Source organism: Pleurodeles waltl, chromosome 10 (genome assembly GCF_031143425.1).
Source record: "Pleurodeles waltl isolate 20211129_DDA chromosome 10, aPleWal1.hap1.20221129, whole genome shotgun sequence".
NCBI classification, from domain to species: Eukaryota; Metazoa; Chordata; class Amphibia; order Caudata; family Salamandridae; genus Pleurodeles; species Pleurodeles waltl.
This window is the reverse complement of record NC_090449.1, coordinates 931975142-931998058: the sequence shown is the minus strand read 5'-3', so window position 1 is coordinate 931998058 and position 22917 is coordinate 931975142. Positions and strand designations below refer to the sequence as shown.

Below are 22917 nucleotides of genomic sequence, written 5' to 3'. Positions count from 1 at the left end.
CTCAACTCAATATAGCTGAATAGGTACATTGGTCACTGTTTCACCAAACATTAATCATTACATACCCCCCTTTCACACATTCTTGAGTTGTATCTTGTGCTTGTCTCTTAGGGGATCTCCATTGATAATCATAAGCACTGAATAGTCCCACCCATGTGCAGGAACCCCGTAATAGTTATTTCAAAGTCACAACCACTTTGTCTTACTTCAGAAAGGCCAGGAGACATATGTGACACGATTGTTAGATTTTACAGCCTTTAAACAGACTATATTGCTAATCTTGATGCATTACTTTAAAAAGTAGATGGAAAAGAGGTCAAATCAATCAATCAGGATTTTGTTAAAGTGAAGCAAATCGCCTGTGAGGGTCTCAAGGTGCTGGAGTTGATGGCTGCTTTGCAGTGCTCTGTTCATTGATTGATGTATTGAATTGTATTGATTTGTAACATTTCTGCAGTGAGTGAGACATCTGTTACTGTCCCACAGTTGTTCTTGACACCAGTGATAGGTAATTTAGATTTTATTTCTTCATTGAACTATCTAAGTTCATGCATTTGCACATCCAGAAAGGAGTGGCATGGATTACCCATTGTTCCACCTTACGTGCTATGCAAATGCCTGCCAAAAGAGACGTTTTATACAGATGACTTTTTGTTTCATACAAATATATGCACGCACACACACAGTATTTATTTCAGGGAAGATGGTCAGAAGTGACAAAATGTGCTTTGGTAGTAGGCATCACAATGTCTGAATGGATATCTGTAGTATCAGTTTGTACCAGGTGTCGAGGAGTTGAAGTCTTATAACCAACCACCGATACTTTGTCCATATTATAGTGAGCTATTATAGTTGAGCTGTTCTGTGCTCTTCTCCTCAAAGAGCTTTGCGAAAGTCAGCTACTCTGTTTTTGAATGGGCAAACAGATTTAGGAGCTAGACTTCCCACAGTATTCTGAAAGCTAAGCTATTCTAAATAAATGTTCGAGGCATGTGTGGCTGTAGATACACATGCTTAGTATAATCCTGCCGTCTAGTGTTGAGCTCAGATGTATGCAAATTGTTTTTAAGTTACGAGATAGTGACGACTCCTCTTGCTGGTAATGTGTATTGTCATCAGCTATATTCAATTGTTTTCTTTCACCATTGGGTTCAGACTTGTGCTTCTCTGCTCCGGTTTGACACTGTTGTCGCTTATTCTCAGTTAGGCCTTACCATCACTATGGTTCTCGATCGCAGCTTTACTGCCTTCGTCTGTTCATCGATGTCATCGGTGTGACTTGAGTCGGCTGCGGCCCCCCTTTGGACTTCACAACTTTAGCATTCCCTCCGTACCATGTCCACCCAGTGATGGAATGGATGCTCTTTCGTCTTTGTCCTCAATGCCATGCACAAATCTCCACCAGGTATGTAACTTGTGCGTCTACCCTGAACACAAGGATGCTACCTGCGAGGACTCAAATGTTTTCGGTCGAAGAAAACCTTATAGACCTACATGGCCTACCTAGTGGTCAGTTTTTGACCTAAGAGGCCGTGGTGCGAACTTTTGCAGACCTATGGAATAGTGATTGGCAGGAACCCCCTACACATGCTGTATTTCAGCTGCTGCTCTCATTGGGCTCGGCTAGACGGCTGATTACCTGGTTCTATAGACCGCTGAATGAGATGGGGTGTATACCCTTGATGGTGCTGAGGACTAAATGGGAAGGGATCCAGGGAAACATGATTTTGGATAGAGACTGGAGAAAAATAATAGCATATCTCAAGAAGGTCTCCTGTAACACTAGATTTCAGTACATCAAAATCCATTTTTTTCATGACCTATTTGACACCATGTATTCTTCGGGTAATATTTGTAGGAGGTGCTCAGCGTTGTCTGAGGTGTGGACTGTTAGATGCAGACGTCTGGCACATTACATGGGGGTGCTCTCCCTTGCAGATTTTTTGGGTGGCGGTTATCTGCAGAACACACCTCACACTGGGGCACCCGATTCCACACACCATTGACGTCTGTTTTGGGGGTAATTTCCCTATACCCAAGATATGCAGGATGGGGCCCCGGTTTATAGATTTAGCATTGGCCCTGGGAAAGAAACTCATTATGATGACCTGGAAGTCAGCCAAGTACTGCACCCTGGTAGAATGGGAAAAGGATGTCACAAAGTGGGTGGGAGCAGAGGAACGGGCTCTTCGGAAGGAGGATAGAAGAGGGCTTAGGAGGTGCCCTATAGCACACCTCTGGACAGAAAGTCTGGAATTGTGGACACATCCCGATGGAGATACTGACTCTGAGAATAAGGAGGACACCAGTTGAAAGTTCATGACTATATGTGAATGAAGCTGGGGGAAGATATATTATGTGAGAGATGGGTGGAGGTCCTGGAGGTGGTTGGAAATGATCACCCTGGTCTACCTTGCCTACGACACTAATGACTGTATCATGCCCCCGGGGCCATCTAGCCCTTGCTTTGTTTAGAAAGTGGGGGTTTTAGGTACAACACAGTACCCTGTGAACTATCACAGACCTTCCACAATTTCTATCCCATCACATAATACCTGTTGCCATAGTTGGAGTTACAGGTTATTTTTCCCTTTTCTTTCTTTTATTGTTTTTTCTTTTCCTGTTTTTTCCTGTTTCCAGTTTCACATTGTTCATCTTTGAATTGGCTATTCCAATACATCCCCCCCAACCTCCATATGCAAAATGTTCTTACACTTTCTACACTAGCACTTCCACCTCTAGTAGCTATGTACATGTGTGACCGTGCATATTGTATGTACATTTACACTACTGTATAAATACCTGTCAGAACATCTATGCCTTTGACTAAGGAACATAAGAAAAGAAAAGCGTGTTCAGAGACTGCGGTAGCTGGATTCAGGAGATGGCTGTGAAAGGTAAAGATTTCCTAAAATCAGGTAAAGGATTATCAAGAAATATACTAAATACTGTACTAAAATACTTTATTGTGTCAAGATACAGTTTATACTACTGAAATCACTACTGTAGATTGCGAAAAATGACATGCAAAAATGTTGTTTATCATTAAGAAATGCCAATAAAGATATTGCGTAGCCAGCCAAGAGATAGTTGCCCTTTGAAGAGACTTTGGAGACCTAAGTACCAGCAAAGCATAGGGAAAAGGTGGACAAGGCCACAGGCCCGGTGCACATCAGCCCACCACCAACGCCTGCTGTGCACCACACACAGTCTCCACCAGCTTCACCTGGTGCCCCTGCTCCATACTCCACAGAGGGTTCCATCCACTCTTACACAGGGGCAGAGGGTGGGGGGGGGGGGTGGATTTCGTATCAAGGAGACTCATTTTCTTTCCTACCACATGACGACCCCTGGGACTCTTATGATGTAGAACCATCTGCTGATACAGACCCTAGTCTGTATCCTGCTAAGCCCTCTCTCCCGGATGACACCGCCACCTACCTCGACCTTATAGGAAGAGCTGCCACCTTTTCACAAGGTGCAGCTACACACCAATCTTCTAAACTACTACTTTTCATTGGAGACTTTATCTTCCACCTAATGCTCGGCACAATACCTACCAATACTGAAAAGGCATGTTGCTACATAATGCTGTCATCTTCAATTACCTTGTTAGGTCTTGTGCGTTTATGCCACGGGTCGATAAAAAAATACCAGGTGTCACCAACCAACCCATTTACATAAAGGGACTCCTTTTACCTAGTTCTCTGGTAGTTGTCCGAGCACGCAAGAGGGCCAACTCTCAAACATCTGGTGAGGCACTCATCAGATATAGAGAGTAAAAAGATTGTTGCCACAGGTAAGAGGATGGTTGCCCAGTTCACCAACCATTGGCGAATCGGCAGTTCCATTGACCTCCTCTCCTGCTACAGCTGGACCCACTGGTACAAGACTGAGGAGATCCTCCAACATCTCCCAGAGGAGCACAAAAAGCGATCATTTAAAATTGCATCTGAAGGTAAGCTGAATGCTAAAACAACCATTTGCTCTGCCTTCAGCGCTGCTGACAACTCAGCTAGAGGCATACATTCTAGTGTCTTGCTCAGAAGACATGCCTGGCTTAGAGTCTCTGGCTTTAAACTTGAGGTCCAGCAAAACCTTTTGGCCTTCCCATTCGACAGGGAACACCTGTTTGGTCCCCAAGTCAGCACTCTCCTTGGAAAAAATAAAAAAAGGCGCAGTGAGACAGCTAAGGCCATGGGTGTGTTGCAGATACCATCTCACCATGGCTACTTTTGCCGTTCTTTTTAACGTGAAGGCTCAAAGTCGGCTTCCCCTGAGACCGCCACCTACTACCAGGGTCCTCAGGCACAAGCCACCTTGCCTGGGGGATACTACAGAGGCTCCTACAGAGGCAAAAGTTCTAAAGGTAGAGGCAAGGGCAGAGTCACAAAACCCTCCTCCACTACCACCAAACCCTGACAAGTCAATCTTTTTCTCTTACTACAGAACACCTGTTGGGGTTTGAATACAAGGGTTCTTTGCCACCTGGTGGAATATCACCTCTGGCCAGTGGGTGAAGCGCCCATCCACACCTCCAAACACCCCACCCCTCATACACAAACTTTCACCTAAACACCAGCAGCACTCTCCAAAAAAGGTGCCATAGAACAAGTGCCACTCCACCAGCAGGGCACTGGAGTCTATTCACTTTACTTACTTAATACTGAAAAAGACTGGTCCTTGAGACCAATCTTGGACCTCAGAACCCTAAACAAATGCATTCTCTCAGAACACTATCACATAGTCACTATTTAGGATGTAATTCTGTTATTACAACAAGGTGACTACATGCCCACCCTCGACTTCAAGGATGCCCATTTCCACATTCCTATTCCCCGGCGTGTCACTGATTCCTCAGGTTTGTGATAGATGGGCAGCATTTCCAAATCAAAGTGCTTCCCTTCGGGTCACAACTGCCCCCAGAGTCTTCACCAAATGCCTTGCAGTAGTAGCTACTCACCTACGCAGACAAAACATCCACTTCTTCACATATCTAGATGACTGGCTCATCAGAAGTGCAATTTGTCAAAAAGCTTCTAACAGAATCAGACCACCATAAATCTACTTTATCAACTAGACTTTGCCGGGGGGCGTGGCCTGACGCCGATGGCAGAGGAAGCCTCTCCGTGAGGCTCCTGCCAGCGATCCCCACTCCGGTCCAGCCTGAAAGGCAGTGGATCCCCAACCCGCCCATTTGCCTGGCTGGATGTGCGTAGGGGTCCCGAGGCTAATTTTGAGGGGCCCGATCCCGGAAGGAAGAGAGTTTCAGGGCCGAATTGGCGGCCGACGGAGTGCCGCGAAAAAAACAAAAAAAACAAAAAAAGATGGCGGCCGCGATCTGAATGGCGTACCCGGCGGCAGACGATCCACTAAAGCTACTCCCTGATCCTTTCCCGCTCACCCTTCTGGGAGACAGGAAGTACAAGGGGACCTGGTGGTTCCCTCGGGGGACCCACGCCGCCGAGCAGGGGGGCCCAGCGCTGAGTCTGTGCTTGGATAAGGACCGCGGAGCACACACAACATGGCGACCGACACCCAAGGGAAGGACCGAGTGGATCACGGTGAGAGGCGATAATTCCGGGGTTCCCCCAGAGCTCCTTTGGCAGCTCCCCTCTGAGGACGACTGATCGCAGTCTGCACGGCAACGCCGGGGGGTACTTCTGGGGAGGCTCGACTCCATGGACCGCCGGAGGTGAGCTGGAACGAGGAGGGCGAAGTCGGCGACTTGAGGGGGCGAACCTGGCCTGCACTGGGGCACGGTGCAAACGGCCCCCCTCTACAGAGGTCCCCCTAGATGCGCAGTGCTACATACAGGAGAGTGCAGGGGGCCCCCAGACACTGGATGGGAGTCATGCATGCTTGAAGGCGCCCTTCACGAATGGTGAGGCTGCTTGGCTCGACAGGTCCACACCCTGACTGGGAGGAGAGAGAGTGTCCTGTCTGCCTGGCGTGTGGTGTCCCCCAGAGGTTCTTAGCGGCCTAGAGTGCGGAGGGCAGCTGGCACTGGAAGGCGATAAACCTCTTCCACGTGTACCGAGCGCCAGAAACAGCAACTCTCTAATAAAAAGGTCGGCGACCCCTCTGGCAGTGCAGTATACAACGCAGTGGTGGGAGAGTAGATGTCCAGAGCCCACCGACCAGACGGAGTTGGAGCCATACCCCAGAAAATGGGTAAAGTCGGTCGCCGGAGGGACATAGAACAAAAAGGTGGGTCCTCAGCTGAGGCACAGGCAGACCCGCCTGAACCCAGGAATGGCGCTTCAGGAGAGGGTTGTGACGATCCCACACTTCAAGATGTCCTACAAGCTATAACGGCTTCCCGTGTAGCACTGGAGGGGAAAATCGATGCTTTGGCCACGGATCTCACAGTACTGCGAGATGATCACCGCCGCTTGGCCGAAAAGGTGTCCACCACCGACAGACAACTTAAAGAGCTTCTTCCGGAGGTCAAGGATGCCACTAAGTCTACACAGCAGCTGGAGACCAGGATCAGGGCCCTGGAATTAAGGGCCGAAGACGCGGAAAATAGATCGCGACGCAATAACATACGAGTGATTGGTATGCCTGAAAGTGTTCCACAAACTGGCCTGGTGGAATTCCTCGAGCGGTGGCTCCGAGAGGACTTAGCGGGCGATGGACTTTCTCCTTTTTTTGCGATTGAGAGGGCACATAGAGTTCCGTCGTGTCCTCCCCCTCTGGGAGCCCCCCCGCGACCTATAATAGCCAGGCTTCTTCATTACCGAGATAGGGACTACCTGTTGCATCAAAACAGGACCAAAGGGGACCGCACAATGGACAGTCACACGGTTCGTATCTTCCCAGACTTCTCCCGGGAAGTACAGAAACAACGGGCCACCTTCAGAGCTGCAAAACAGAAACTGCGCCAATTGGGTCTACAATATGGGATGCTGTTCCCGGCGAAGCTTAGAGTAGTGACCAAAGACAGTACACAGTTTTTCACTACGGCGGAAGAGGTATGGCAATGGCTTGATCTGCTTCCACATGAGGGGAATGGTCCTCCGGCACAGGGCCCTGAACATGGACGGAGGAGAAGGGCAAAACGCAACACGGCCCGTATAGTAAATAGTCCCTCACCTGTGGAGATGCAAACTGAGAGGCAAAAAGCCATGGAGGCAGCAGCTTCATTGAGCGGCTCTGATCGCGGATCCCAAGTACGGACTGCTGCGGACTGTGAACCATCTGATTCGGACCATGAATCCGAGACTTCCCAAGTATCCGACAGATCGGGCCCGGCCATAACACCGGGCACTTCTGACTGTATCATATGAGAATCCTCCCATCGAACTACACTTGCGCCAGTTGTCCTGGTAATGAGAGCCTCCCCTGGCAGACACCGTGGAGGCCGGTGAGGTGGGCGTATTAGCTGTCACTATGGCGGTCGTACCCACCAGTTGGATGAGACCGGGGTCCACAAGTACTACTATATCTTGCAATCCGGTAGTGGGGATTAGAGCGATGGCCCACTCCTTTTGTGATCTAGGAGTAACCCCATTTTTGATAATCTAGTTGACATTTCGCGAAGTTTGGATGAGAGCCGTTCAAACTTTTGTCCTGGGGAAGGGGAGTTGGGATGTTAATTGTTGGGGCTTGTTTAGGGGGAGTGATGAGTGGTGGATGTTTAACACTGGTCTGCTGATGTTATATAATGTGAAAGTAGGGATCTTCGTGGTATATGCTAGCCCTGCATGAGGTATGTCACAGACGGAGATTGAAACACAGTTATGGCGTCGTTAGGCACTTATAAATTTCTCTCATGGAATGTACGGGGCATGCACACAATGTCTAAGAGATATAAGGTATTCTCACATTTACAGCGGAGGGGGATTCAGATTGCGTTGCTCCAAGAAACACATTTAACCCAGGCTGAAGGGCTAGCACTGCAGAAAAGGTGGAGGGGCCAGGCATACTATACCTCTTATTCCGCATTCGCCAGAGGCGCCTTGATTTGGATCAGAGCCGGGGTTCCATTCCAGTTATTAGACACGCTCATAGACCCAGAGGGACGTTTTGTAGCAATCCAGGGTCGATTGGAGGGAAGAGATCTAGCGTTGATCAATGTCTATGCCCCGAACTGGGACCAGGGTGAGTTCTTTACACGCCTATCGGGCCTCCTAGCCACCTATTTGCAGTTCCCCCTAGTGATGGGGGGGCGACTTTAATTGTGTGGCCGATCCATCTAGGGATCGCTCCCACCCTCCGTTACATGATTCCCCTCTGATGAGAGTAGCAGGGCTATTCTCCTCCTGGCAGACGAGTTGGGGGCTGGTGGATGTCTGGAGACGACTGCACCCAGAGACCAGAGACTATTCCTTCTTCTCCCCCCGGCATGAGCTCCATGTCCGCTTGGATGTGTTTTTCTGCTCCCCAGACATTTTCCCTCAGGTGCATAATGTTGAATACCTGACCCGCACAATCTCTGATCATAACCCGCTCTAGAGTTACGCTGGGGTTCGCCCCCTTCCCGCATCCCCACCTGGCGACTGAAGACTGAGTCACTAGAAGACGCACCCTTTCGTGAGGAGCTAAGACAGCATATTACCCACTACTTTGTAGATAACGAGGCTTCGACCAATAACCCCTTGATTGAATGGGATGCTTTTAAAGTGGTGGTGCGTGGGCGCTGTATTGCGGGAGTGGTGGGGGTCCGAAGGACTCTAATTAGGGACACTGAACAAGCGGAGAGTGAGCTGCGAGAGATGGAGAAAAAAAGGCCTGAAAATCCGCTCCTTCAACCTACTATCTTAGAGCTTAGAGCAACGGTCGCTGACTGTGTGGAGCGTCTTCGATGCTTTGACTACCAAAACTATATCACAAGAGCACACGGGGAGAGAGACAAAGCGGGTCGGATGTTAGCTTGGGTAGTTTCGCAAACGCATAAGACATCACCTATCCTGGAAATGATGTCGGAGTGTGGGAATCCCCTTCACGGGCAGGAGCAAATTAACTCTCACCTCATGACCTTTTACGAACGATTATATAAAAGCACTCTTCGTCCTGACGGTAACTCCACCGATAGTTATGTATCTAGACTGCAGTTGCAGACACTACCACCAGAAGCTGCGACACAACTTGAGGGCGCCATCACACAACCAGAGATTCGGAGGGCCATTAGTGAACTATCGAGGGGGAAAGACTCCGGGGACAGATGGTCTCCCTATCGAATTCTATGCCACGTATATAGATTTGTTAGCTCCTAGGCTCGAGATTCTATATCAGTCCGCCAGAGACCGGGGAATTTTACCGGCAACAGCGAGGGAGGCGGTAATAGTGCCCTTGCTTAAACCTGGGAAAAATCCTGCGGAAGCTGGGGCATACAGACCTTTATCCATGCTGAACCTGGATTACAAGATCCTCAGCAAGGTTCTGGCCTCTAGGCTTCTCCCCCACATGGCAACATTAATACATACTGACCAGGCAGGGTTCATCCCGGGGCGCAACACAGCGGATAACATACGCAGATTTATAGCGGTCATGAACGATCGAAAATCGACTAGCCCAGCTCCTGGAATGCTCGCAGTCGATATAGAAAAGGCCTTTGATAGCTTGGAGTGGGCCTTCCTTTATACAGTGATGTCCCGCCTTCGTTTCGGACCTGAATACATTGCCTGGGTCAGATTGTTGTATACTGAGCCCACTGCTAGGGTACGGACAGGACGGATTATATCCAGACCTTATGTCGTTGAGCGGGGTACCAGACAGGGGTGTCCCCTATCGCCGCTGCTATTTGCACTGGCTATGGAGCCATTAGCAGCTGCGGCGCGCGGTGGTGGTGGGGGTCCCGGCATAGTGGCAGGGGGCAAGAGACATCAAATAGCGTTGTATGTGGATGATCTGTTGATCTTCTTAGACGATGTACACAGAGACCTTCCCCGGACCCAACATTTGCTCTCGCAGTTTGGTGAGCTTTCTGGACTTCGGGTGAATTGGGGCAAGACCGGCCTGTTTCCTTTGAACGCTACTGTAGCCCCTCCATTAGAGTTGGGAAATGTCCAGTGGGTTCCAAGATGCCTCTCATACTTGGGGGTCAAGATTTTCCATGACCCACAGGATATAATAGACAGCAATATTGGAGGCTCATTGCGTTCCCTCCGTTCCAACATGGCTTTCTGGCAAACCTTACCTCTATCTGTAGCGGGGAGGGTAGCCATCCTTAAAATGGTGGTGTTGCCTCGCCTCCTATATCACTTCACGGTCCTGCCAGTATGGATTCCTAAGGCCATATTTGCAGAACTAGAATCCATAGTCATAGCCTTTATCTGGGGGGGTGGACGGAAGCGAGTGGCTCTGGCCAAACTTCAGAGGCGGTCCACAGACGGAGGCCTAGCAGTCCCGGACTTTGAGGCTTACTACTTGGCAGCACAGCTCCAGTGGTTGGCGCAATGGATAGCCAACAGAGCAGCGACAGGGTTGGGGGTAAAGGCATTTACTCCCCCAGAGTCTAGATTATACGAACTGTTGTTGGGGTGTCCGGGTACTGGGACGCATGATTCCCTTGAATTTAAAGTCCTTGCGCGCTGTTGGAGGAGCTTATTGCGTAAACTTAAAGTAAAGGCCCCTTACTCCCCTGACTTACCCCTCTTGTCCCTAACAGCTTTGCCCCATCGGGGTGACTGGGGTGGACTCCAGTCCTGGGTGGAGGCCGGGATACAGACGGTAGGAGCACTATTTAAGGAGGGGACACTGATGCCGTTTGAAGTCCTTCGGACACAATTCGGTCTACAAAGAGGGCACTTCTTATTGTATGGCTCAGTAGTGGCTAGTATCAGGAAACACTGGCTGACATGGACAGGAGAGCTCACTACACAAACAACCTGTACATATTTGGCGACTTCTTCTGGCACCTTTAAGGCAGTTTCTAATCTCTACAGCAGGATTCAGGCGGATAGGACCATACCTTTGACTCAGCTCAAATCGTCTTGGGAAGTAGACCTGGGCACAACTATATCCGATGTGGACTGGGAGCGTATTCTGGGGGGCTTCCCCAAAATGACTCGCAATGCCAGATTTAAGCTGATTAATTTTTATGTACTTCATAGGGCATATCTCACCCCTGAACGGATCAGCAGGTACTTTGAAGTGGAAGGAGTAAATTGCCCGAGGTGCGGGCTAGAGAAGGCGAAATTTAGGCATATGTTCTGGAGCTGCCCTACGGCGGAGGTGTATTGGGTGGAGGTGAGCCGACTGGTGGCTGGAGCGATAGGAAGAGAAATCCCTTGCACAATAGGGCATTGTCTGCTTGGCTGGTTTCCACGCACGGCTAAGTACAAAATAACCAACAGGTTCCGAGACTTGGCCTACGTACTGGCCAAGAGGGAAATAGCGATGTCCTGGAAGAATCCAATTGGGCCGAGACTGCCCCAATGGACCAGAGAACTAACTAGGTGGGCTGGGTGTGAGAGCGCTGTTTTACATAGTGAGGCCAGAAGGGGTTGGCGGCCCCTGGAGGCGGCGCAAGGTTGGGATGCGATATTAGACTCCTTTAAGGAGGAATGCCGATTAGGTCCAGTCCCCTGATTGAATGATGATTGGATGCTTTGAGAAGTTACCAATAATCCCAATCTATTGGTGCCAATACGGATGACCCCGGGGCAGGATCATACGGTTGGACTAGAAGGGGTAAATACTCTCACACTGTGAACGGAGGGTTGACTCCTTCATAGCACACCTACATACAATACAACTGTTCAGATATGCTACCAGTATCATCACTGGGGGGTGGGGCACTGTTGGGGAGGTTGAGGGATGGGGGGGGTAGGGTAGTTGTTGCAACATCAGATTGCTATTAGTGCAGAGAAGTGTAGATTAAAAAAGCCCTTGCTCTCAGAGTCACTGTATATTCTCTTATACTATGTTTACCTACTCACTGGTTGATCGAAATTGCAATAAACTTTGTTTACAAAAAAAAATCAACTAGACTTTGCCATCAACACAGTGAAATCACACATCCAACCACTTCAAATACAGCCTTATCTGGGAGCCCTCCTCGACTCTCACACACAATAGCTTACCCCAGTGCTGCCAGGATTCAGTCCTTCCAGGCGCTCATGCCACAGTTTCATCCTTATCAACAGGTAACAGCGACAACAGTCCTGTGTTTCCTCAGGATGATGTCTTCATGCACAGCCGCAGTACCTCATGCCACATTCAACATTCTTCCATTGCAAGAGTGCTTAGCACACCAATGGACTCAAGTGGAGGGTCATTGGCAAGATCTAATGTTGGTTGGCCGTCAAGCTTGGTGGAACACCAACAACCTCTTAAAAGGGAAGCCTTTCCTAGACCCAGTTCTGCATAACAACAGTCCCATTCATCACGGGATGGGAAGCACATTCATAAGAGACATCACCATATTAATCACCCAGAGTTGCTAGCTGTTCACCTTCCTTCCTCACCTGCTCCGCAAGGTAGCCCTGATTAAAACTAACAACATGACTACCATGTATTATCAACACCACAAACCTTTCAAACACACACCCCACCAGTCACAGATCTGGGTTTATTCCATCGTTATTTTGCTCACCACCACAACAACCCAGTTTGGACTCAGCTATATGCAAATCATTCTTGACCCTGCTTCTCATGGGAACAGTCCAGACTGAACTGCCAAGCCAGTTCCTCCCTGGACAGGAAACAAGCATCCTGGGACCGGTTTTGGGGTATCGCCCGCTCATCAGCCAGGCTAGCTTGAATCCAGTGGTCCAGCGAGTAAGGTTCCTACGTCTGGTCTTATCCTGGCCACTTAGATTAGGATTGTTTCAACGTTTCAAACACTTACCCCATGTCAAAGATCTGGGTTTATCCATCGTTATTTTTCTCCCCATGTCTCCTCAGTTTGGACCCAGTCACTGATCCCATGGGGTGAGCAGGGTCAAGACTGATTTGCATATGGCTGGGTCCAAACTGGAATGTCAAGGCGTGCAAAAAAAATGGATTAAACCAAGATCTATGACTGGGGGTGAATATTTGATTTGATCAGCATTCCGTCCATCATCTCTTCTGTTTACTATGTAGTATCTCCAGAAGCAGGGGGCACCAGATCCCCCTCCGCTTTCTCAGCTAGCCTAGACTGTTTGGCGGTGGACCCTCAAGTACAACATCCACCTGTTAGCGGAGCACGTCCTGGAAGTGGACAACAACTTTGCAGATCTCTTCAGCAGGAGGCACCAACAAGTCCATGAGTGAGAACTCCACTCGCAAGTCCTCCACCAATACTTCTGACGTTGGGGCCAACCACAAATAGACCTTTTTGCCACAGCAGGAAATGCCAAATGCCCAAACTTCGCCTTCAGGTTACCACATCCACAGTCCAGGGGCAACGCACTATGGATGAGCTGGTCCAGGATTTCTGCTTATGCTTTTCTACCTCTCCCAGTGCTTCCATTTGTGGTTCACAAACTTCGGCAGACATTTCTCACCCTTATCCTAGTGGCTCCAATATGGGTGAGGCAATAGTGGTTCATCGCACTCCTAGAACTGTCAGTAGATCCCCAAGAGGTACTGCCGATCATGTAGGACCTTCTCATGCAGAGTCATGGATAAATGAGACATCAAGACCCCAGGTCTCCCAACCTTGTGATTTGACTCCTGACATGTTAGAGTTTGGTTACTTGAATCTACCACAGCTAGGTATGGACATTCTTAAAGAACCACACAGGCCCACTACTTGTGTCTGTTATGCTGCTAAATGGAAAAGAGTTGTACATTATTATCCTTCCAAACACATTGATCCTTTGGTAGCCAAGGTTCAAGATAATGTCTGCTATTTATTTCATTTACGTACCTCTTGTTTAGCTTTAACATCTATAAGGCTACACCTAACAGCAGTAGACGCATAGCTGCAAAATAGGCAACACACTTCACTATTCAGGATTCCAGTCATCAAAGCCTTCATGTAAGGACTTAAGTCATTCCTTCTAGGGTGCCACCAGCTCCCACTTGGAATGTCAATATTGTATTAACAAGATTAATCAACTCTCCGTTTAAGCCCCTCCAGGCCGGTCCCCTCCAGTTTTTACCCTGGAAGGTAACATTCCTCGCTGCCATTACTTCTCTGACCTGTCAGTGAGCTCCAGTGATTAACTTTAGAAGAACCCTTCTTTCAAATACATAGGTTGGTGCTTCGTAGCAATCCTAAATGTCTTCCAAAGATGGTGTCTCAATTCCAGCTTAACCAATCTAGTGAATTGACAGTTTTTTCCCCAACCTGATTCAGTTGCGGAATGGGCTCTACATACCTTAGACGTCAAACAAGCCCTCATGTATTATAGTGATAGAACCAAAACATTTAGGCAAACACAACAACTCTTTGTTGCCTTTTCCAAACCACACAAAGGAAGGGCCAATTCTAAATCTGGTATTGCACGCTGGATTATTAAATGCATACAAACATGCTATGCTTAAGTTAAAAGAATATTACCTATCCCTCCTAGAGTTCACGCCACTCGTAAAAAAGAAGATTCAGTGGCCTTCCTGGGCAATATACCTATAGCTGGCATATGTAAAGCAGCTACGTGGTCTACACCTCATACATTTACAAAACATTAGTGTGTAGATGCACTGGTCCATCAACAACCCTGTGTGGGCCAAGCAGTTCTTCGTACACTATTTCAAAGAACTGTAACACCCACAGGTTAGCCATCGCTTACGGAGGAGGACTGCTTTACAGTCTGTGCTAAGCATGTGTATCTAGAGCCACACATGCCTCAAACAGAAATTGTTACTTACCCAGTAAACATCTGTTTGTGGCATGTACTGTACTGTAGATTCACATGCACCCACCCTCCTCCCTGGACATCTGTGTTTGTTACAGTTACTTTTATGGGTTATCATAAACTTTTTTTAACATTGATATCTCCGTATACTGTGATTTCCTTCACGTTTCATCCTTGCCCACCTTTCGGGAAAACAATCTAACAATAGAGCTGATGACCATGTGCATTACCAGCAAGAGGAAGAGGCCCCTTCTAATTTGTGACTCAGAAGACTTTCTTCAAAGAAAAACATCTTGCACACATCTGAGCCAACACTAGATGGCAGGATTATGCTAAGCATGTGAACATACAGCACCACATGCCACAAACAGATGCTTACTGGGTAAGTAACATTTTCCTTTCTATAATAGATACTACAAATCTAGTTTAAAAAAAAAAGTGTTATTGTGTATTTGTGTGCTGCTCTGGAAGGATACTTGCAACTACCTCTCCTTCTATTAGCTTTTCCCCCACTAACCCAAAACATATTCATTGTCTACCACTAACTTGTCACACAATTTTGTAACATTCAACTACTTATACCTGATGTTGTCCTTTTCTTTTTGCTTCACCTGGTTACTATTGTTTAGATCTCTCCCTTGCCCACAAACTTATTAAAAAAATTATAGTATTAATTGATTTTAAAGTAAATTTATCTTTAACCTAAATGCTGACACTTTTCTCTTGCCTTTTTTTTGCACTTCTAAACACTTTATTTACATTACTCAGTTTTATTTTTGAACCATTAACTGTACACCATCACATATAAATATGAATTTATCATAATTTTTATATTTATATTCATTAATATAAAATTCAGTTAGAGAAACTTCACTCTAGCCCTAACACCACTGTTTTTCCTTAACTAATTAGAATAACTAATACATGAATTCAAGTTTTTGTTGTAAAATAGTGTAACCTTACACCATCCTAAACCTAGCACTGTTTATAAATCGATTCTGATTTGAGTTGCATTCAATTTGATTTTGTTAAAAAAAAAATTACATTGACCTAGCCTACATCTTATCCCGTCAAATGTTTTTTTTCCATTTAATTGTACTTAATTTTGTTTGAACGAAGTTATTATGTGAAGTTATTCAGAAAAACCATACCATTCCCTAATGTTAAGAGTAGCAGTAAATGGACAATAAACATTCAATTATTCAAACCCTTTTACTCATTGGCTTGGTCATGGTGGGCAGCTTTTTGGCAAAGTAGTTAACGGTGTGGTAATTACATTTGTTTTTGTGTTATTATCCCTAAAATCTGTTTATAGTATCTCTAGAAGAAAAAAATGTTGTAAAGTATTAGCCCTAGAAGTTCGGTTTTCCTCATTCTGGAGCATTTGAAACCTGTTTTGCCTAAACCTGTGGTTAGGCATGAAACTTAATGTCAATGCCAACTTTCTGCTAACTAGATTATGTTGATGTGTTATTGCTGTAGTTCATTAGCTTAGACACGTAGAGTGTAGGCAGTATACCACAAGTGCACTCTCTGTGTAACTGTATTCATTTCAACTGTTACTGCATCGTTCAGATGTTTTACTTGGCAGAATACATTGTCTTGTGACTTATCGTACAAATAACGCTGCCTCGAGTTTCCTGGTAAACGCTATAATGTTTTTCTTTTTGTAGGTCTCGTCTGCCTGTCGCAGCCCCCCTCTTCTCATGCCCTGACAAAAACAAGGTCAATTTCATCCCCACCGGATCAGCCTTCTGTCCTGTGAAACTCTTAGGACCTCTTTTACCAGCATCTGAGCTAACCCTCAAAAACAATCCAATCTCTGCACAGAATATGGTTTTGAGCACTGTGGCCGTTGAAAGTCTTTCTTCGCAGGCTATTAACTCATCTCTGTTGGATATTGCAACCACCACAACAGACTCAACCGAGGCCTCGGTGCAGCAGATCTCTCATCACATAGCTCAGGAGCTGCAGATAGAAGAACACTCCACTCAGAGCCGTGTAGTAATCTAACTCCTGGCGGAGCAGGCCTCTGCCCTACTGCTGAGCAAGTGAAACTGCATCTAATACTCAAACATCTGCATGTGGCGTAGAAATCCTTTCGGAATAACAAAATAAAATGTTTGAGTTAGCGCTTTTTAGCATTTCCTTAGCAGTGTTCTTTGCAGGGGATGAAATTCTGCTCAACATTTTGCAAACAGCAGTTACAACAGCAACTACAACGTGCATCAAGTGAAGACTATGCATTTCAATATTACATTGGACCATATTGGTGTTGTGTACTGTTAATGATTCAGCAGTATGAATAAGCTCTATAATCAACAGAAATGCCTGTCTGATTTGAAAATGTTTTGTCGTTGTGCCCCTTTGAAATTACTGTACTTTAGAATTTTGTTTACAATTTATCCAGGTGTTTGTTTCTACCTTCTGTAATATAATGCAAAAACAAACTGTGACCACAACGAATGGACAGTACCCTGTGGTCTAGCTTCAGGTACTTCTGTTGAAGTCTAAACTCAGGTAACTTGGAATGTAAATTAAATTGAAATACAGATTCTGTGGCTAAAATAATAGAGAGACGAGTCACTCTTGCTTTTCCTTGCGTAACTGGTACTCCCCTTCCTCAGTTTCAGGTTCCCTTGGCAAATATTATACTCCCAATAGCAGAAATCAGTAATTTGGATAAATATGGGCACATCTGTGTTGTGCCACCTAATCATGTTTTGCAGCTAAATCACCATTGCATGTGTAGTAGTTTTAGTATTTACAAACATCCTTTGAGAACTTTCAAGTGTTTCTTTTTTTAGAACTGTTCAGTGCCAGGTTGAAACCTTAAAACCCATACCATAGTTTTATAAATAATCTAAGATAGATGCTAAACTTAAATTCAACTTTATTATCATGTGGGCAGGAAACGTCATCTGCACTCCCGTTACAGACAGCAGAAATGAAGAATTATTTTTGAAAAAATGCAGAGTTTCCTGACTGGAAATTTCCCTCCTAAATATACCTCCTCTGTCTACCAGTTTTTGAGGATGGGATGGGGAATGCAGTGGTTTCAAGGCGGAAATTGATTTTGTTTTGGATATCCTCTTTAGTGTGCTTTTCCCTTTATGCGAGGGTGATATGTGTGCGTTGTACACCCTGTGAATTTGCACGTTTGTACTCTCAGAAAGTTTGTTTCCTATAGGCTGGATTTCTTAGAAGGGTAACATGAAGAGCAACACTATGCATAATGGTCATATCTATTGAGCAAGGCAGTGCATTCCTTCAGAGTTGTTGCCACATTTTAAAAAGCCGTGTAAACACCTATGTCTGATTCACCTATTCCAACCTTGTTTGGTTCTGTTTGTTGGGACCCTCTGGTGAGGCAGAAAAATCTCATGCCTAAAGTGTTAAAAAAATAATAATAACATAGTAGAAAGCTAGTACTTTGCATGCTCCTGCACACCCATGTTAATCTCTTTTCCACCAGACTCTGTGGGTAGGAGTCTACATTTCGTTCATCACACATTTATTCATTTGTGTTCTTTGGGCTTTGCTGGTCAGTCTTCACTGAAATCATGTTCTGCACTTTGGTTCTTAATAGCTGAACTTTACAGTACTTTTAACTCCACCCAATAATTTTCAATCCGCTCCTTGATAACATACCACACAATTCCTTGGAGAACCATCGACAGTACTTGACACAGTGATGTAGATTATATGTTGGAGTAGAATAAAATCTGAGTCAATTAAGCATACTGGGCACAAAGGACCGTTCCATGCTTGGCTGGACTATTAGTAGGGTGCACCTTATGTCCTTTGCTTTTATTAGTTGGTCAGACTGCAAGGCCTTTGATCACATCTAAGGGAAAGTAGCTTATATCGATTCTGACATTTTTGTTCATAAAATATCCCATGGATCACATGTTCTTTCTCAGTCTGTTGGGGACCACGGCAGATTAATCTAAAGTCTTCTACCACCCTGATTAAGATAATTTCCTCACTGCATGTTACAAAGTGGTTGATTACGCTATGGCTAAATTTGAGTGTAAATTGAGATTCTAGTCCTGTGCCCCTTGTAGTTACAGGATTTCAATACCAGTTTTCCCCAGAGTTGATACAATATTATCAAACTCATTGTAAAAACACCTTTTTTGGTTATTACAGGAAACAAACACAGGCTACTCCTAGTTAGTAGAAGAGGCACAGATTGCACCCCAGATACATACTAAGGGCCAGCTCTTTTGTTGCAGGTATAACAAGAGATTAGAGACAAATCAGAGTCATAAATTATCCTGGCACCTGGACAAGGAAGTGGAGCTGAGGTGTTAACGCTATTTTTAACACTAGCACATAAGAGCAAAGCTGCTGTTTCCTATATCTTTAAAGTACTTGGATTTTATTTCCACTACCTCCTAGCTTCAGTGTCCTTATTTCATCATTTTCAGGCAATGAATTTGAAATCAGTGCAAAGGGAGGAAGCTGAAGGTTCCCACATCTTTATAGCACCTAAAATCAATATTTTTCTTTGACCACCTCTAACTACAGTTGCCTTTTCTTTGTTTTGCTTCTCTGATAACTAATTTGCAATAACTTTTTTTCATTGGTGTTAGACCTAAGTTTACTGCGATACCTTATGCTTTTATTACCATCAATACCAATCTTGTGACAGGAAGACGATTCTCTCCCCTTTATTTTGTGTCCACTTTTAGAGTGTCGCTGCATGTTTGATCTTCTCAACAGATCTTCTACCATCCTCCTGAGTTACCTAATCCCCTTGCTTTGGGAGTGTGTGCAGGAGAGAGAGAGGGGGGGGGGGGGAGGGTTGTGTCTTGGACATGGTGCTGGATCTCTCAACTCCACCACTGCCCAGGGGCACATGCACTTAAGATGGCAGAAGGCATGAGGGATTAGATGATGCACTGCAACATGGAGGATGGGTAGAGCACACAACACACCTATGAAAGGGACTACTCATATTTCTCCACCATGTACAAACCTCATAATAGGATAGACAGGCAAATTTGCTCCGGGTGTCTTTGCCGATAAGTTAAATGCACAGAAATTCCTAGGCATAATGTTATCTGACCACAGCCACCTCATGCTGACATTCTAGGACATGTTACATGATTGTATAGTCCACTACTTTGCAGATAACTCTCGTATGGTCTCAGAAAATTGTTAGTGAGAAGCCTGGAAGGCAGTTGTGCAAGGGCATTGCCTGAGTTAAACAGTGGTGATCCGCCGGAAGCTTCATCTAGAGCTGCTCCAACTAGATGCCACTTTACGCTGCCTAGACAACACACAGGGTACCGATCTCACTTTCTAAGATTAGCATTATCCCCAGGCTGCTCTATTACTTCGCAAGCCTGCTGGTCCGAATCCAGGCATTGTGGTTTCGGCAGCTGGACTCTTTCCTGAGAGAGTTGGTATGGGATGGTGGTCTGAAGCGGGTATCATTAGTGACCCTGTGTCTCCTCCACCCTGTGGGTGGGTGGTGCTTGGGGTATATGACTTCGAGCTCTATCTCCTGGCAGGACAGCTCCAATGGATCACGTGTTGGCTAGAAGGGACAGGGCTGTTGGAGTTTACCCAGATTGGGGATGAACCCAATCAGGGGGCCCTGTTAGCGAAGTTGCTATTACTTACAATGCGGATCCCACAACCAGGGTTTCTCCTGACCACTGCATTGGGCTGCTAGGCGAACTGGGTATGGTGTACTCTAGGACTCATAACTACCACTGGTGGGATGGTCACAGGGCAACCAGATCACATACTTCAAGGCTAGCCAATGAAATTCCTGGTCAGAGGCAAGGATAGTGACAATCGGCAATTGCTACCATCTGGGCACTCATCCCACTGAGAGACCTGATGGAGCAGACAAATCTTCCGGTGTCCTCGTACGAGGCACTCGTGCGCACACGCAGGTTCTCAAGGCAGAGGGAGATGCGGAACCACAATCCACCTGGCCTTGCAATTACTGCTAATGATAGGGTCTGCAAGTCACCTGATTACTTGGATCTACAAGGCGCTTAATGCAGCTGCTGGGAAGCCAGTGGGGGACCCTCTGGGAGCACTGGGCGGTAGACTTGGGCTGGGACCTTTCAGATCAAGAATGGGGGGGAGAAGGGGCTGTTGGTGTATCACCAAAAAGTGTCATGAAATACCAGACTGAAGTACATCCAGTAGAACCACACCCCCGGGACTTACCTGACAGCACACAGACTTAAGGCAATTTACCGAGAAGACCCCAGACCATGCTCAGGGTGTACAACACTGGATGCACACTTCCTACAAATGACCTGGGGGTGCACAAACATTCAGGGTTACTGGGAACAGGTAATGATGACGCTTAAAGCAACCCTAAACAGTTCACTGGAGAATATGGTAGAGACATGCCTGCTGAGTACCTTCACTAGGCCAGAGCCCAAAAGAGTGGGGAACAGATTTGTAGACCTGGCCCTGGTATTAGTTAAGAGAAGGATCTTGGAAGAGGTCATTGGGGCTCAGGGTCGAAAGCTGGTTGTGGGATGTAACATTGTGGGCCAGGGCTGATGAGAGAGAACTAAGAAGGGAAGAGGCCTGGGGTGTGCTGAAACGTCCTATAGCAGACCTATGAAAGGAGATAGACGAATTGGAATACCCAACCGAGATCGAGCATGGCCAGGAGGTGAACTGGCTGGGGGACACTGACTAAACCAGGAATGAGAATTAGAGCGGGAACAGTACCCCAGAAGGAGGGATGAATTCCGGACTCGTGACACTGCCCCCTCCTCCCGAGGGATACCCGACTGGAACCACCACCCCTCCCACCCGACGATATGTATGACAGCCACACAGTTGACCATGTTCGGATGCCAGAGCCGCATTGTAAAAAGTAATGGGAGTATTCCATTTCTGAGACCATGCCTGTTTGTTCACCAGGTTCCCAGAGTGTTTGCAGTCTCAGCAGACCTAAACTCTTTGATGCTAGGTAGCCCCTTTGGCCCAGTACCTGCTCTATGCCAACTACTTCGTCTAGCAGGAAATGTTTGTTAGGCAGCAAAACCAAGCTATCCCTGGAAGAAGGAAGTTAGCCCAATCTTCACAGGTGGCAAACACATATTGTTTTGTGAGAGAAAGAGGCATTGATTGCCAATGATACCTTGGTGCCCTCTAGCATAAAAGGTCATGCACAATGTGCCTGGATCTCCTCCTGACAAATATATCCTGAGAACCTTGCTTAGGATTCAGAGACTCCATGAAGACAGCATATGGTGTTCAACAGTGTCTTCTGTTATTTATCTACAGTTGAATAAGAGTACAAGCTTGCTGTGCTCAGTATTACACCTGCATAACATCAAGCAATGTGTGCAGTTGTGTAGGATTCTGGCCCTCACCCAGTACCAACCTTTTTTATCTGTTTTTTTCATTTAACTGTCCATGAATCATTGTCTTAAGCCCTCTGCATTAGATTAACTTGATACCAGTACAATAACCTCCCCATGTTGCAGGTCTGGGTAGAATGCAGCACACATGGAAAAAGCAAAAACGAGGAGGAATAAAAGTATTCCTCCTTGTTGCACGATGCGAATGCCACCCCTGGGGTGGTGGTAGTTTTTGGCACAAATTTACGCCTTCTTGTAAATCTGGGGCAGCGGCAAAAGCAATGGGTGTTGTGGTGGAACGCCCACAGCAACAACACCCATTGCACGACCCTCTGACACAGAAGACTGCATCGGAAGGGCTTAGCTCTGCCTTGTAAATGTGGCGCACTGCACAGTGCCACCAAAGCATCACTTAAAGTGACGCTCCGTTCTCGCTAGGGCCTCGTAAATCTGATCCTAAGCCTAAAAATAGTGTTTCCTACCTTTATCAAGTTATTTACTCGCGTAGTCGTTTCCCTCTTTGAGAGAACTTTCTCCTCAGTCAGACCTCAACTTTGTTATGTCTCACCTCAAGTGCAAGTCTTTCAAACCTTTGACATATTATGACCTGATATTGCTCAGGGAAATCTTCCTTGATTCAGCCTCAGGATTTCTCTTTCTGTTCTCTGACCCATATTTTGGTTTTCACTGTGACCTGTTTGCGTGGAGAGATTCTTCATTATCGAGAAATCCCTTTTCAGCTATCAAATCATCAACTTGTTTGTCTTCCAATATATTTCCGTAGATTGTTCTTAGATTGAAGCAGCTTCATAACCTTGATTTCAGAGGGA

The 22917-nt window shown here is 46.3% G+C and overlaps 1 protein-coding gene across 3 annotated transcripts in view; it reads left to right on the top strand.

Annotated features, from left to right (window-relative positions):
• GLCCI1 (glucocorticoid induced 1) overlaps window positions 1–17310 on the top strand; it is a 250093-nt gene extending 232783 nt beyond the window's left edge. For all 3 annotated transcript variants that reach the window (XM_069211722.1, XM_069211721.1, XM_069211720.1), the window contains exon 8: window positions 16409–17310. In XM_069211722.1, coding sequence (XP_069067823.1) covers window positions 16409–16748 — 340 coding nt within the window. In that variant the 3' untranslated portion in view covers window positions 16749–17310. The remainder of the gene's footprint in view (window positions 1–16408) is intronic.
• Window positions 17311–22917: the final 5607 nt, after the last annotated feature.